The sequence below is a fragment of the Tachyglossus aculeatus genome, chromosome 17 (genome assembly GCF_015852505.1).
Source record: "Tachyglossus aculeatus isolate mTacAcu1 chromosome 17, mTacAcu1.pri, whole genome shotgun sequence".
Classification (NCBI taxonomy): Eukaryota; Metazoa; Chordata; class Mammalia; order Monotremata; family Tachyglossidae; genus Tachyglossus; species Tachyglossus aculeatus.
In genome coordinates this window covers 3,512,030-3,527,467 of record NC_052082.1, presented here as the reverse complement: position 1 = coordinate 3,527,467, position 15,438 = coordinate 3,512,030, and the positions used below count along the sequence as shown (strand labels likewise).

General features: G+C 43.5%; 1 protein-coding gene across 17 annotated transcripts in view; it reads right to left on the bottom strand.

Annotated features, from left to right (window-relative positions):
• ADGRL3 (adhesion G protein-coupled receptor L3) overlaps positions 1-15,438 on the bottom strand; it is a 694,363-nt gene that overhangs the window by 123,413 nt on the left and 555,512 nt on the right. For 13 of the 17 annotated variants that reach the window (XM_038759779.1, XM_038759784.1, XM_038759785.1 and 10 more), the window contains 3 exons: positions 14,178-14,281; positions 5,090-5,275; positions 1,548-1,586 (listed from right to left, as the gene is read on the bottom strand). In XM_038759779.1, the coding sequence (XP_038615707.1) occupies positions 1,548-1,586; positions 5,090-5,275; positions 14,178-14,281 (329 nt within the window). The remainder of the gene's footprint in view (positions 1-1,547; positions 1,587-5,089; positions 5,276-14,177; positions 14,282-15,438) is intronic. The other 4 variants (XM_038759787.1, XM_038759789.1, XM_038759792.1 and 1 more) reach the window with 1 other exon arrangement.

Sequence of the window (15,438 nt, the reverse complement as noted above, 5' to 3'; positions counted from 1 at the left end):
CCTTGGTGTTGGAAGACCTACGCTCTCCCCAACTGGCCACGGAGTCTTGCTAGGGGCACAAGGCAGCCACAGATCATTCCTAGAGTTCTTGGGCCCCCTTCCCCACCGCCTGTTCCCCAGAACCTTTGGGGGAGGGATGGAGGGTGGGCGGGGGGACGCTATGATCCTTTCCACTCCACATCACCCTAATGGACCAAGACCTCTCCTGGATGAGGTTCATTCTCATCAAACCAGCACCGAGGGGTCAGGGGAGTTGGGTGGGGAGGGGGCCCCTGGTGCCTCATTCATTCCCACGAAGCATCGAGGTCCCGATGAAGGACGTGGAAGGCCTGCTATGGTCCTGGGATCGACTGGGATCATCCTGGTGGCTCTGCTGAATTCTGGGGCAGGGCCAACACAGTGCAGTCAGCGTCTCCATTGTCGGTTGGGAGGGGGCTTCAGCCTCCTTCCCAGCCATGCCCTCTTGAATCTTCCCCAGCCTGGAGCCCTGGCCCAAGCTTACCAACCTCATTAACACCTCAGAACGTTGCCCTCTACCGATACGAGCCCGAAAAAAAAAAATAGTCATTTCATGATGTATTATTATATAGCTATATACACACACAAGACAGGTTTACGAGACCACATTTGGAAAAACTGAACATGTATGAAAGGATGAGCACTAAAAGTGGAAGGAAGGATGGGTGGAGGCGGCGTAAGGTGAAAGAGAAACACCGCAATGGAATAAGCCGCTAGCTCTGAGTCAGCTCCTCCTCGCAGTCTAAGAGACACGCTCCAGGATGGAATAGGTCCCAGAGACACTCTCATTCCCCCCTTTGGAAGATCAGAGTCCGGGGTCAGAGTGTGTCCAGATGCTGAGAACAAAAGTGAGAGAGGGGCAAATACATGCGATTGCCGACACCTCCCTGAAACCATCTACCCCTCCTGCCACGCTAGGTCAGCGTCTGATTTGCACCCTGAAGTTCACCGTTTTCGGTGAGAACGGAAGTCCGCTCCAAGCCACCACCCAAAACGGGCAGTCGTGCGAAGAGGCCTGTTCTCTTCCTCCACCTTCAGTGGCAGTGAGGAAACTGCCCCTGGCTTCCTCACGAAGGCTGGCACTCAAAAGCGGGAGCAGATGCTCGCTGACAGACAAAGATGGCCCGTCATCGAAAGCCTTAACCCAAACTCGGTACGGGACCGAGGGGCTCTCTGAATCCTCTGGGACTTGGCCTGTCCTTTCCGCGGTCTCCCCTCAGCTCCCTCAGAGGACAAGGCCTGCAGAGGACATCCCAGGTGACCTCTGAATCATTCCACCTCAGGTATTTCCAAATCCTCTTCTACTTCCTGCGCCTCTTCCTCACTAGGATAAGCCCACCCCACATTATTACCTGCCACTCTCCCCTCTCATATATTCTCCTGCCTAGCCCATCTCTCCTCCTGAAACTCCGCTGAACTTCCATTATGCCTTTATCGATTTTAGAATTACTGTAAAGTTATATATTTGCTAGCAGATTCACATATACAACACCACCCCCATATGCAATTTATAAAAACGCTGAAAGTACCTGGACATAGGCTCTGCAAGAGCGCTCTCTTTTCTGAAGCTGAATCCATAAAGACAGCAGATTAAACACAGAATAGAAAAAACAAGTTAGTGACAGAAGAAAACAAGGAAAGAACTGAAAAAAAACCACATCTACACAAAACACCTTCTTTAACTTTAGACTGGTTTCTAGGAAAGTGTTAAAAAGCTAAGCAGCAGCGAAATGTTAGCAATGAATTTGAAAATGGTGGCCAGGTCTCATTCACAATGACCTAAACCAGAAACTAGATGATACATAGCTGTTAAAGGATGGAAAGAGATGTTGGAATAAATTCAACACGATTTACTACGGTCAATTCGCTTCGTTAATTTGAAACTGCACAATTGATATGGTGTTAGCCAGAAGTTATTCAGACATAAATGCAGATATGAGTGGTAAAATAACTTGTGTCAAATAGTTTGTTCCCATTTTTCAAAACTAGCTATTGGTGGTGGGTTCACAGAAGATGTACTAATGCTTGATGGGCATTCCAAACAAGTACTCTTGCACACAAACAGTTTTGCAAGAGATTTCCATATTTTGAGAATGGATCCAACACGCAATAATTCACACACACACACGGGATTCAAAAATGTCCACTCAGTTATTTCTCACATGATTCTAGGACACAAAAAGAGTTGAGACATTCCAATCTGGTAGAAGGGCCCTGCATTTATCTCCACTACAAAGTGAGTTTAGATTGTGGTTAAATATATGAATACAGACATACACCACACACATCATGAAAGTGTATCAGGTTGAAAAATTTTAAGGTTGACAAAAAGGTGGGAGTTTCCAGAAAAATAAAACTGCACCACTCTGGTATTCCAAATATTTCTCTGGTGACTTAAGAAATATTGTGTAAGCGAGGTTTATGTTCTTTAACTAACCCCTGCGTCGAAATTCCTTACCAGTGAGGTGGTGGCAATTCCCATTTCATTTTCCCCATGAACTTAACTGGTGAAGGGGAAAATTAGCCTGCTAAGATGCAGTTCCTCCTCCATCCTTGGTGTACCCCTGGATGACTTCTAACTGCAACTTCTGCACTCTTGAGTAAGCTGAGAGCTCTTGCTCTTGTGAATCATTAAGTGCAGAATACACCTAATTTAAAGGACTGCCCTTATCACTCTGACCACTGACTCACACGGGGTCCACACGCTTCAGAATTCGAATGTACTGTGAGCCCGCTGTTCGGTAGGGACCGTCTCTATATGTTGCCGACCTGTACTTCCCAAGCGCTTAATACAGTGCTCCGCACACAGTAAGCGCTCAATAAATACGATTGAATGAATGAATGAATATAGAAACTGACTGATGGATCCCGAGTTGTCTGGGAAAACCGACTAAATTACCCTGCTTGAGCGACCAGTGGAGACCATGGGGTCGGTGGGGACAACCGGGGCCGATGAAACCAATGGGGATCATGGGGTCAAAGGGATCAATACAAACCAATGGGAACAATATGACCCAGTGGGAACCAGGGGAGAACAGCATGGAAACGAGTGAGTGTTTGAAGAATTTCCTGCCATCCCTTTGCCCTGTCTTGCATTCTAATTGGGGCCAACCCATTTCTGCTTAAAATCTATGAAAAGTGCCAAAAGAAAAGCAAGGAGAGTATAAAAGGGTTTGTAAATGAAAAATAATATTACTTGTTATTGAGTTATTTAATATTCAGAACAAACAAGCTGATTAGAGCCATGAAGCCGGTTAGGATGTGAGACTGCCAGACATTGGCTATGATAGTCCGACAACATCACTCTTTAGATAGATAGATGAAGCATGATTTAATAAATCATGTTATAGATTTGCAGTATCAATGGGGATCGGTCTCACACATTATTAGAATAGTAACTGGTGGCAAGATTGGTTAAGAGTATCAAGTCAGTGCAAGCAATAACACATTATGTTCACAGTTCAAATAGGCTTCCTATGTTTCAGCAGTCTGTGTCCCAGAGAATTATCTACAGACTTATTCCTGAATAACTGGAATAATGATTTCTGCCTAACAGATGACAAAGTATTTATTTTCCAAGAAGGATTCGCAACAATGTAAACCACATTTTCCCAGATAATTGCCGGGCTTATTCACAGTGAACAATTAATCTTTTATTTATTTCCTCTCATCTTGAGGAAACCTTTTCTTTCAAAGAACACTGTAGAAGCACTTTGGGTAGCTTGCCTTCATCCTCATCTCTGAGAATTCGACATTCCTCCGTGGAAGCTAAGGCCCACCACTGCCAACATCATGACTGTTAAGCACGAAGACCTGTGTTATCTCCTGGTAAATACACACATTATAAGTTTATCCCTCTATCACAACATGTACACTCTTTAGTGAGCACATGAAATCAGAAGGGAACACCTCAGGGACACTCTGCTTGCAACATGAGGGCAACATATACCTTATGCTCTATATTGTATTTTCTTTTGTTTAAAAAAATTCTGAGACCTTTTCCTTCTCTTTCCTTACAAACATAACACTTGTCTCTTCATTTTTCTTCCTGCGAATGTACTGTTTCCTGGAAAATACACTCCAGACAAATAATTCTTTTTTTTATGGTATTCATTAAGCTTTTACTATGTGCCCGGCACTGTATTAAGCACTAGGGTAGATACAAGCTAACCAGGTTGGACACAGTCCATGTCCCAGATGGGCTCACAGTCTTAATCCCCATTTTACAGATGAGGTAATTGAGGCACAAAAGTTGAGTGACTTGCCTAAGGTCACACTGCAGACAAGTGGTAGAACTGGGATTAGAACCTAGGTCCTTACTCCCAGGCCTGTGCTCGCTCCACTAGGCCATGCTGATCTTGTTGCAGAGCATGTGGGCTTTTCAATATTTCCCACTATCACTGCTTTGCTACTCGTGTTCCTTACAAATCCATAAAAGGAGGCAAGATACTAGAAAACTGCATCTCTTTGGGTAAAAAAATAAAAATAAAAAAACAACAGCATTCCATCTGACTGGGTAGAATTGATTAACTCATTCCCACATGTCTTCAGTCACAACCAATTCCCTCAGTTAGTCAGGGTGGCTGCTTATCTGCCTTGCGGATTATCCATTCTCTCAGTATTTCCTTGCCTCTTGCAGTCATGCCTTAGAATAGCTCAACAGTCATTACGGCTTTGGAGCAGCTCTACTAGTAGTGATGGTGGAAGAGGAAAACGAGTTCACCGGTTCAAATGATCAGTTTTAATTATCCATGGATTTCGGGCGGCACCCGCTCCCACATATATTTCTCGGCTGACTGGGCCGCAGTCAGATCAAAGCCCAACTTTGAGTTCAAATTTAAATATATATTGTATACAAACAGGCGTCCATTTAACTGTATTTTTTAAATGACTGCCTGTGTCCTTAGGCTAAATGAGGACGGATGCTGCCGTTGCAAACCAAGAAAACAGGATAGAAGTGGGTCTACCATGGGGACCCCGCTGGGTGAGGCGATCAAAGGGTCCAGATTTGGGGGCGGGAGGTGACCCCTTGTCACGAAGGTCTCTCTCCAGTCACCGTTTGGTCTCTTACCTTGTTCAAACTACGGGCAGCGCTGTCTTTCCCACCTGGTGTCAGATTTCGAAGCTGCACATCCAGCAAGCCCACCAGCTGGTCCATGGCACGCACTGAATAGGTGATGTCCCCGGCGTTCAAATGGTTCTTGGTCTGCTCGGCCAGTTCCCTGGCAATATTGGCAGCTGTCTCTCCGGATTTCAGCTGCGGCAGGAAGAGAAGAGGACACAAGGTTTAGCTTTCTGACCAGCGGCCCCGCATTTGGAGAGAATCAGCCTCTTGGAAGCTTTTGGCAGCTGAGGGTAGAGATCGTGTCTCTGACCTCCAAAGTCCCCTCCTGAGCTCTTAACAGAGCGCTCTGAATACAGCAGGTGCTCAATAAATACTATCGGTGGATTGCATCCGTGCTTCTGCGGCCAAGCGAGATGTACGACCGGGCGTGGGTTGCACCTTTTGAGGCGCGGTGCAAGTTCATGATAAAACCAATATCTGTCTCAGCAGAGTTTTCTTATTTCCAGGGAGAGGCAACACAAAGACCAAAACAGTCTCACTGTAAAGACGACAACACACTTTGCCCAAGACAACGCATTTGGATGGGTGTCGTTTTCCAGTCATGCTCATTGATCAGCTGGAATTCGGTTGAATTATTTTCTTAAAAACAGAACACGGGGCTTGCTTATCTCTTTCTCTTAGATGGGGACACAGGCTAACTTTACATGGCTGATGCAATGTCACACCACTAAATAGATGACACTGTCAGTATTTAGGAAATCACTTTCATCGTTTTCTCCCACAAAACCATAGAAGGAAAGCAGCATTATTTTTCTCCTAGTATTTTGAAACAAAAACTCCAAAGCAAATGCTTCTGCATCATACTCTGTTTTCCTCATAGAACCACTGACCCACTAGGAATATATTCTTACACAAGTTAGACACTAATGCCTTTAAATGTCATTCTTCACTAGTTGTAGTTAAGAACTCACAGTCTCTGAAAAGATTCAATGGCAAGCTATGACATTAAGGAGACGCTACTTGCACTGCGGAAACTTGAAAGGCTGCCTATTTTTAAAATTCAAACCGGGAGTTGTTTTTCTTTGGTTAATGCACAACTCTCCTAAGTATTCATGCAAGGGCTGGACTTCATTATGTGGTTCCCAGAGAAAGTTTCAAGAAGTAAAATGATTTGCCAAACAAAGGAGCAAACAGAAAAGAAGAATGTCACTGGAAACGGTTGTAGTTTCAATTCACTCTTTTATGCTGTTGAAGTTAGAGCACCAACATTCCTTTGTTCCATGAACAGCCAGCAAATACTGTAGCCTAAATAAAGATATGGAGATCGAATTGGCAGTATTAAATTATCACATTTTAGGTAGACAAAAAATCATCCTGATATGAGTATCCCCATTCTACCATGGGAAATTTGAAAACATGAGCATGCTACTGTCAAAATATTAAGTGATCCCAAATATCTTAGGTGACAGTTGGAAACACTGACATTTCCAAATCAGATACTGTAGTTGGGGTTAAGAAATGGATCAGGAATTGTGTGTCTGTGCTTGAGTCGCTGGTTCCCATGTTCCATCTATCCTCCTCTACATATCTGTCATTCTCCCACTGACTCCTGTGATTACACAGCCACCTCCCTGCTCTCCATTACTAGCGAGGTCTTGACCAGAGTTTCTAAAGAGCAGTTCGCTTATTGATAGAGCCGTCCGGGGAGGCTCAGAATCACAATAGGGTTCAATGAAAATGATCTTTTGCAGCAAAGGGAGATATAGGAGAATTGTCAGTAACAACATTTATACTCGATCCATCAACCTCGAGCATTTGATTTTGCTGGGCTTTGGCAGCTTCTGATCCAGATGTGGCTATCCAGACAAGTTCAAAGGGATACCGAGGCTACTCCACGATGGTGAAGGATTAGTGGCCCCTGGCAGGATCCATTCCTCAATAGCGAAAGGTTCATATAAACCACTTGAGGCTGGTTTAGTCCAGGGTGTAGTATGCTAGTGTTAGATGTTGTCTTCGCTCCAGGAAACTCTGATCCAACTGGCTGTGGCCATTATCTGAAGTATGAGAGATGATCATTCCCGAGGAGAGCCCACAAACTCACAAGAAGACAAAAAGATAGCCCGCGTGATCACGCACATTCGGCATGGTGAGACGGGTTTATAATAATTCTGAAGAGGATCAAAGTCTTGAATCAACCCCAGTTCTACCTACGAATCCCACGTGACTCATCAGCAATACAGAATTGACAGCCATCTCTCACGATTTTACCTCCCAGTGAGCACCACTTTCTAATCACGCACGAGAGATAAAGACAAGGGAAAAGAGCATGCATCCGGTAGCCTGCTGGGTAATCTTGGGCAACGAGCCTAGCCTCTCAGAACATCGGTCCTCTCATCTGTAAAATGGGAATAACATACGCACTTTTCCACTTTTCTGGTTCCGAGCCCTGTGTGTGGCAGAGAGAGCGTCTAATCGGATTTTCTAGTCTCTACCATTTCTTAGCACACAATGAACACTTGATAAATGCCGTAGCTATCGAAGAAGTAGAAAATCAAATTAAAATGAACAAGATAGCACTGATCTCCATATCAAACTAAAAATAAATCTGAAAAGGTATGGTGTCCAGCCATCTTTGAGGTGGTGACACTTTAACCTCCTGAGTTCTTGGGGACTTGGGGAGCGTTAACTAGAAAGACAAAACTGCAACAAAAGTCCCTAGAATGTCTCCAGTCCTCTAGGACAGCACCATAGTCCAGGTGGGTAGGATCTGGGCAAAATACATGAGATCAGGATCCCCAGTCAGCTCCTGCATAACTCTTTGAAACGGAATATGCCCATGGAAGCTCAATGACAAGAAACTGCAGCAAAGCACTGAATTCTGGCAAATTGCACAAGCAGATAGCATCCTGAGGCAGAAAGTCTTTAGCGGAGAAGAGACGTGCTCTGCATCACCTGGGCAGATACAGAGATGCAAACTACTCAACTACTACTGCATGCTCCAGGTCTATTTTGGGATCTACACAATAAGGAGCAGGTCTTTGGGATATACACTGGTCTCTCCAACCAAGAAATTGTATTACATCTGAATATGAAACACATGTGCATTTTTACGGATTTAAATGTTTCAGCCCAAACCCCAATGTGGTCACTACTGATACTAGCCAGCCATCAAAAACAGTGAACAACATATGAAGCCGAGCCCCAAAGCATATATTCTAAAAAAACTCTCTGTGAGTCTGTGCCTGGTAGGAGAGTTGCTCAATCGATAACGGCTGTTGGGTGGCCGGGATTGCCATTTCGGGTTTTTACACCCAGGATTTCTTTCTGTGATAACACGTGGAAATGGCATCTGAGGAAAAGGTGATGAATGCATATTAGGTGTCAATAAATGTCAGTGATGAGCGTGAACATGCCCACTCTCAGATCAGATGTGCGAAAAGGTGAGATTTATTTTGTTTTTCCATTAAAGCCTCATTATGTCCAAACCCACCACCAACCTACCACTTTCAGGGCCTCAATGGATAACGCTATTTAACGATCTCTCATCCTTTCTTAGGAATCACTGATCTCAAATCCAGGTTCAGGCTGGGAAGTAAGGAAAAAAATATCCTACATTTGGAGAAGTGGGGCAGTGTGGAGAAGCAGCACGGTGTAGTGACTAGAGCATGGGCCTGGGAGCAAGAAGGTCATGGGTTCTAATCCCAGCTTCACCACTTGTCCGCTGTGTGACCTTGGGCAAGTCACTTTACTTCTCTGGGCCTCAGTTCCCTCATCTGTAAAATGGGGATTGAGACCGTGAGCCCCACATGAGACAGGGACTATGTCCAACCCGATTTATTTGTATCTAATCCAGCACTTAGTACAGTGAATGACATATAGTAAGTGCTTAACAAATGCCACAATTTTATTTTTTATTTTCACTGGAAGGAGCCACGAGCTGGGGAGTAAGAGGACCTGGGTTCCAATCCTGACTCTGCCAGCTGCCCGCTCTGCAATCTTGGCCATGTCATGTAACTTCTCTGTCTCAGTTTTCTCATCTGTAAAATAGGGATTCAATGCCTGTCTTCCCTTCTACTTAGACTGTGAGCATCATGTGGGACAGGGATGGTTTCTGACCTGATTATCTCCTATCTACCCTAGTGTTTAGAACAGTGCTTGGCACATAGTAAGCACTTAACGAATACCATTGTGATAATAAGTTCATATGTAGCTGTCTTGACACAGCACTACATCATATCTCGTGCTTACCACCCAGAAGTCAGCTGATGAAATCTGGACAATGATTTGTTAAAAACAAAACAACAAAAACCCCCCATAAGTCTACAAAGTTCCTAAATCTTTTATTCACTATGAAAACCTACACAGTCGTGTTTGTCATATACCTGCATGTACTTGCATTATACTTGTTCAGCTGTATAATATATGCATATACCTATGTATATGTACATACTATAAGTACTATAAGCTACAATAGGGCAGGAACTGTGACTACATTTCCACTGTCTTATCCCAAGTGGAGATAATTAATACCACTGATCGATTTACTCTTCTATTTATTTTGTTAATGATGTACATATAGCTTTAATTCTAATTGTTCTGATTATTTTGACACCTGTCTACACGTTTTGTTTTGTTGTCTGTCTCCCCCTTCTAGACTGTGAGCCTGTGGCAGGGTGGGGACTGTCTCTATATGTTGCCGACTTGTACTTCCTAAGCACTTAGTACAGTGCTCTGCACACAGTAAGTGTTCAATAAATACAACTGAATGAATGAATGAATGTCATAAAAATATACATCAAATCATTTTCACCAAAAAGTAGATTTTGTATCCTACTTCACTCATAATGCTTAGAGGATGTCCTCTTGCCTACTAAAAATATTTCCCTAAAGACAACATGTTGGCTTTTGGGAGGATTAGCAAATCATTGATTTGATGTAAATTATGGTGGTATACCTAAGGCATGAATAAATAATCCTTTCAAAACTTCTGTAGTTTTAAAGAGACTATTTTAGATTCCAATTATGCCATAGATTGATATTATTTGCATATTTAAGATCTGACAGGAGCCAAAAACAGTTTTCTTTGAAATTAGCTTTGATATTTCTAGAATTTATTAATCTGATCTTGGGTGCTCATGTAACTCACTAAAGAGGTGAGCACGGATGATATCTTATAAAGGATCCATAGCTTTTACCATCAATCTGGACTAAGGGTCTAAGTCTGAACGTAAGTTTAAAGATGATTTCTTGACAACCTGAAACTCAATTGAACCTCTTTCCAATTCAAAGAAACTATTTTTTTCCCACACGGTGTTACATCCAAGGTGTCAGGATTCACTGGAATCTTCCTTGGCAAAAAAAAACCTCTTCAATTCAGACCAGAGTAACAGCAGGCCATTTGTACTTCTTAATCCCACTCCTTTATCTGATGTTGCTTTTCAGATTTGTAGATTTAAGCCTGGGTATCTGGGTTTTAATCCCACTATTTTTTTTAATGGTATTGGTTAAGCGCTTACAATGTACCAGGCACTGTTCCAAGTGCTGGGGTACATACAAGATAATCAGGTTGGACACAGTCCATGTTCCACATGGGGCTCAAAGTCTGAATACCCACTTTACAGATGATATAACTGAGGCCAGGAGAAGAGAAGTGACTGGCCCAAGATCACACAGCAGACAAGTGGCAGAGCCAGAATTAGAACCCAGGCTCTTCTGACTCCTACTGCTCAGATGGCACTTCTGTCACTGATGTGCTGGGTGACCTTAGGCAAGTCACTTGAACTCTCTGAGCCTCAGTTTGCTCATCAGTGAAATGAGGATAAAACACCATCTGTTCTATGTACCCTTTGGGACAAGATCTATGTCCCATCTGCTTATATTGTATTTGCTCCGGCCCTTAGCATTCATTCATTCAATCATATTTATTGAGAGCTTACTATGTGCAGAGCATTGTACTAAGCGTTTGGGAACAATACTCATGGCACATAATCCATAGCAAGTACCACGATTATTGTCATTATTGCCTGAATTTACTGCTTGTTCTAGCCAGGAGGTCATCGGCAGAATGAGCACAAAAAGCAACTGGAAACTTGAAATCAGGAAAGATGAAACAGATACTCGGGTTGGTCTACGCAGAATTTTATCTGAGGGCTAGAGGTGCAGGGTGTTTCTGCTGCCATGTTTCCAGCTAGAGAAGGCTAAACAGCGTCCCGCTTGGCTAGCATTTAGTACAGCGCCCAGCACATAGTAAGCGCTTAACAAATATCATAATTATTATTATTAATAGTAGTAGTAGTAGTAGTAGTAGTAGTAGTAGTAGTAGTAGTAGTAGTAGTAGTAGTAAAAATGGGGCAATGACAGTTGCATCTGTGGCTATGTCAACCGTTCTCTGCCTTCCTGGGTGGTGGTCCTCTGCTGGGGGTATTTCCTTCCCCAGTCTCTGGTGGGGTGGGAGGGGGGTTGTGTGTGTGTGTGTGTGTGTGTGTGTGTGTTTGTGTTGGGGGGTGGAGCCGGGGTGGAGTCCGCTCCTCTGGGATGTGCTAAGTACTTCACAAAGATTATTCCCTAAAAATACTGTGTCTACATTCTAGGGGAGTCATTCACCTTATCTTAAATACTACAACAGCTATGAGGCCCTTTAACCTCAATTCACAAATCTAGAAAGTGGGTTTTCCTCGAGCCAAGAACCCCGAGCCTTTATTTAACAGGACTACTACAGCAAGGAGGTAGGTCACAGAGGTGCCTGATGCTTTCAACTTCTATTTGTCAAGGAATGGAAGACACAGGTAATCATGAAAACTAGAGGGAAGCTTCAGAGGAAACACTTGGAACACACCAGACTCGAGCTATTAAGCATTTACTATGCACTGGGATAAATTCAGGGTGATTGGTCACAATTCGGTTCCTACGATCTATTTTCTCCTCATTATTAAGATTCACTCATTCAGTCGTATTTATTGAGCACTTACTGTGTGCAGAGCACTGTACTAAGCACTTGGAAAGTACAATTCAGCAACAAATAGAGATGAATCCAAACCATGAAGGGTAGTTGGAGGGATGAAGGTATTTTTTTTCTTTTCTCTTTTTTTTTCCTTTCTAACGGCCTGACCATTTTCTCAGAGCATCAGGAGAGAGGCCCTAAATTTTTAGGTGAATTACGACTCAAATAACATTAAACCTTAGGCTAAGCATGTGATAAGGGGTGGGGAGGGGGGTGGAGGGGAAAGGAAAAGGTATAGAACTGTTAATAGCAGCAGGTACAAGACTGATCTATTCATCTGGTCACATCCTGCAAGAATTAGTCACTCTCAGGTTGGAGCTACTCCTTAATGGAACCAAAAAGCTATATTCTTAATGGCAGGAGCTGTGTGGAATTGTAAAATTACCAGACAAGAACAAAACCCAGGATCTGAGTTCCCAGCATGCTGCAAATACAACAATATAACAAAGTATGTAAAATTATTCTATGAAAGTCAATTCCATCACTTGGCCAGGAGTTGGGATGTCAAGAGGGAGCAAGCTCATTTACAAAAGTAGATATTATTGATCGCTGTTCAATAAACTATTGAGGCTAAAGGTAGTTAACATGAGAAGGAGGAAAGTGACAAAGAATTGCTTTTACAGCTGTAGAGGGTCAGTCATGTCACCCCAAGAGACTTTCTTCAGAAGATCCAGGCTTTGGCTACTCTGCAAGAGATAGACTCCATTTCACTTTAGAGTGAATATAACCACACTCATTGCTAGGACAATGATTTGTCTACACAGTCCCTTGGGTCTGAAGGTAGAAACTCCTCACCACTGGCTTTAAAACAATCACCTTGCCCCCTCCTACCTCACCTTGCTACTCTCCTATTACCACCCAGTCTGCACACTTTGCTCTTCTAATGCCAATCTTCTCACTTTACCTCAATCTCATTTATCTTGCTGCCCACCTCCTGCCCACAACCTGCTTCTGGCCTGAAACACTGCCCCTCCTCATATTTGAAAGAAAATCACTTTCCTCCCTTCACATCTCCTCCAAGAGGCCTTCCCTGACTACTAAGCCCTCCTCACTTCTTCTCCCATTCCCTTCTATGTCACCCTGACTTTTTCCCTTTATTCCTCCCCTCTCCCAGCCCCACAGCACTTAGATACATGTCTGGGATTTATGTGTTTATATTAATGTCACCCCCCTAGACTGTGAGCTAATTGTGGGCAGGGGATGTGTCTGCTTACTGTTGTACTGTACTCTCCCACTTAGTACAGTGCTCTGCACACAGCAAGTGCTCAATAAATATGACTCACTGACTGACATGTACTCAGTCCTAACATATAAATTAGTGACAGTGCTCTGCACACAGCAAGTGCTCAATAAATATGACTCACTGACTGACATGTACTCAGTCCTAACATATAAATTGGTTTAGTGTCTGTTTCCGGAGGTATGCTGTAAGCTCCTTGATGGTAGGGATAGTGTCTCTTTACTCCACTGTACCTTCCCAAGTGCTTAGTACAGTGCTCTACACACAGTACATGCTCAAAAATTTGATGGCCTACAATGAAACCCACTGAGATCACCTAGTGCATTAATAATACTAACACTCTGAATACTCTAACCCACATAAGCCCCAATAACTCCATATCTCTAAGATTTATTATCTCTAAGAATGCCTCGAAGAATGCACTGTGAATGACGAAGAGCTACAGAATCGTTACCGAGCTACTGGACTGTCACAGTGGGGCTTCTGTGCTTTTGCAATAGAGAAATATCTTGCTAGGGACATGAGGTTCGATATGCCCTTGGACTCTTCAGTCAACAATTTCCAAAGGTGCGGGAAGTTTAGTTATAAAAAAAAAAGCAACAAAGCTGAAAAGTGGGACGTGAAACAGGCCACGTTGGACACGTTTCACGGAAGTGTATGGCCTGGTGATTTACAAACAGTTTTCAGTGGATCACCAGTAGCTTTAGTATGGAGAGTTCACTCCCGTGGAGTGTCACTTGACCTAAGAGATTCCTTCCCATTAAAGGCACAAGGACTTTTACTGGCATTTGAAAGCTATTGAGAAAATTTCTGGAAATAGGAAAAGAAAGCATCACAGAACAGAGGCTCTTTACCTTTTGCGTCATGTGATTGACCCAAGGTGAGGAGCAGTTACTGAGATCCGGGCCTTGGGGATCCCAAATTCCATCAGGGGTGAGACAAAGGTACGTTGACACACCTGGAAACAGAAACAGGGTATTGAAGAGAGGACAAGGTGCCGGGTGCGAACCGAACCCCCTCTGGGGGGCTTTTCACCAATCCCTGCTCCATCTTTGAGCATTTGCATATCACATCACGCTCTTCTGCTGCACGGGCAACTGTGCTACAAAAAAACTCACACTGAAGCATCATCCGTGGCAATGCGCCCTCAAACCGCCCCCCCCCCCCCCGCATCCCCCACCACACACACAAACGTTTTCATCATTACCATGGCATGCTCGACTAAGTCTGGCTTGCGCGGTCGAAGAACCCTTTCCCTAACCCCTTAATCATGTTCTAACTAATTATCCAACACATAAGCCCTAGACAAACTGGGCATATTTCAAAGTCAAGCGATGACCAAGAAAACAGTTCATGAATATGTTTCTCAGAGAATAAACTGGCCTGGGGGATTCTGAGAAACGGGTACCGAACACACAGTCCTTTGTTCGGGATGGCCCGACCACATGTCACTGCGGAAGTCTGTAGTGACCGTCGACTTCAAATTAACTAATGGTGTGGACACTTCAAAGCTGCATATTCGTATTATCTTTGCATCCAATCCTGGGCATGAATACGCCATCATAAAACGGTCTTGGTTTCATTTGCATTTGCCACAGCATTTGTCCAGAAGATGAGAGTATCACAATCTCTACCTGAATGGAACCTCCCGAGAAATCACCCCTCTGGGGGCCTTAGAGTAATGGATGATCTCTCTCAAAGAGATCATTCAGTAACCCTCCTTCCCCTCCCCACAGCACCTGTATATATGGTTGTACAGATTTATTACTCTATTTTACTTGTACATATTTACTATTCTATTTATTTTGTTAATGATAATAATAATAATAATAATGGTATTTGTTAAGCGCTTACTATGTGCAAAGCACTGTTTTAAGCGCTGGGGAGGTTACAAGGTGATAATAATAATAATGATAATAATGTTGGTATTTGTAAAGTGCTTACTATGTGCAAAGCACTGTTCTAAGTGCTGGGGGGAATACAAGGAGATGAGGTTGTCCCATGTGGGGCTCACAGTCTTAATCCCCATTTTCCAGATGAGGGAACTGAGGCCCAGAGAAGTGAGGTGACTTGCCCAAAGTCACACAGCTGACAGTTGGTGGAGCCGGGATTTGA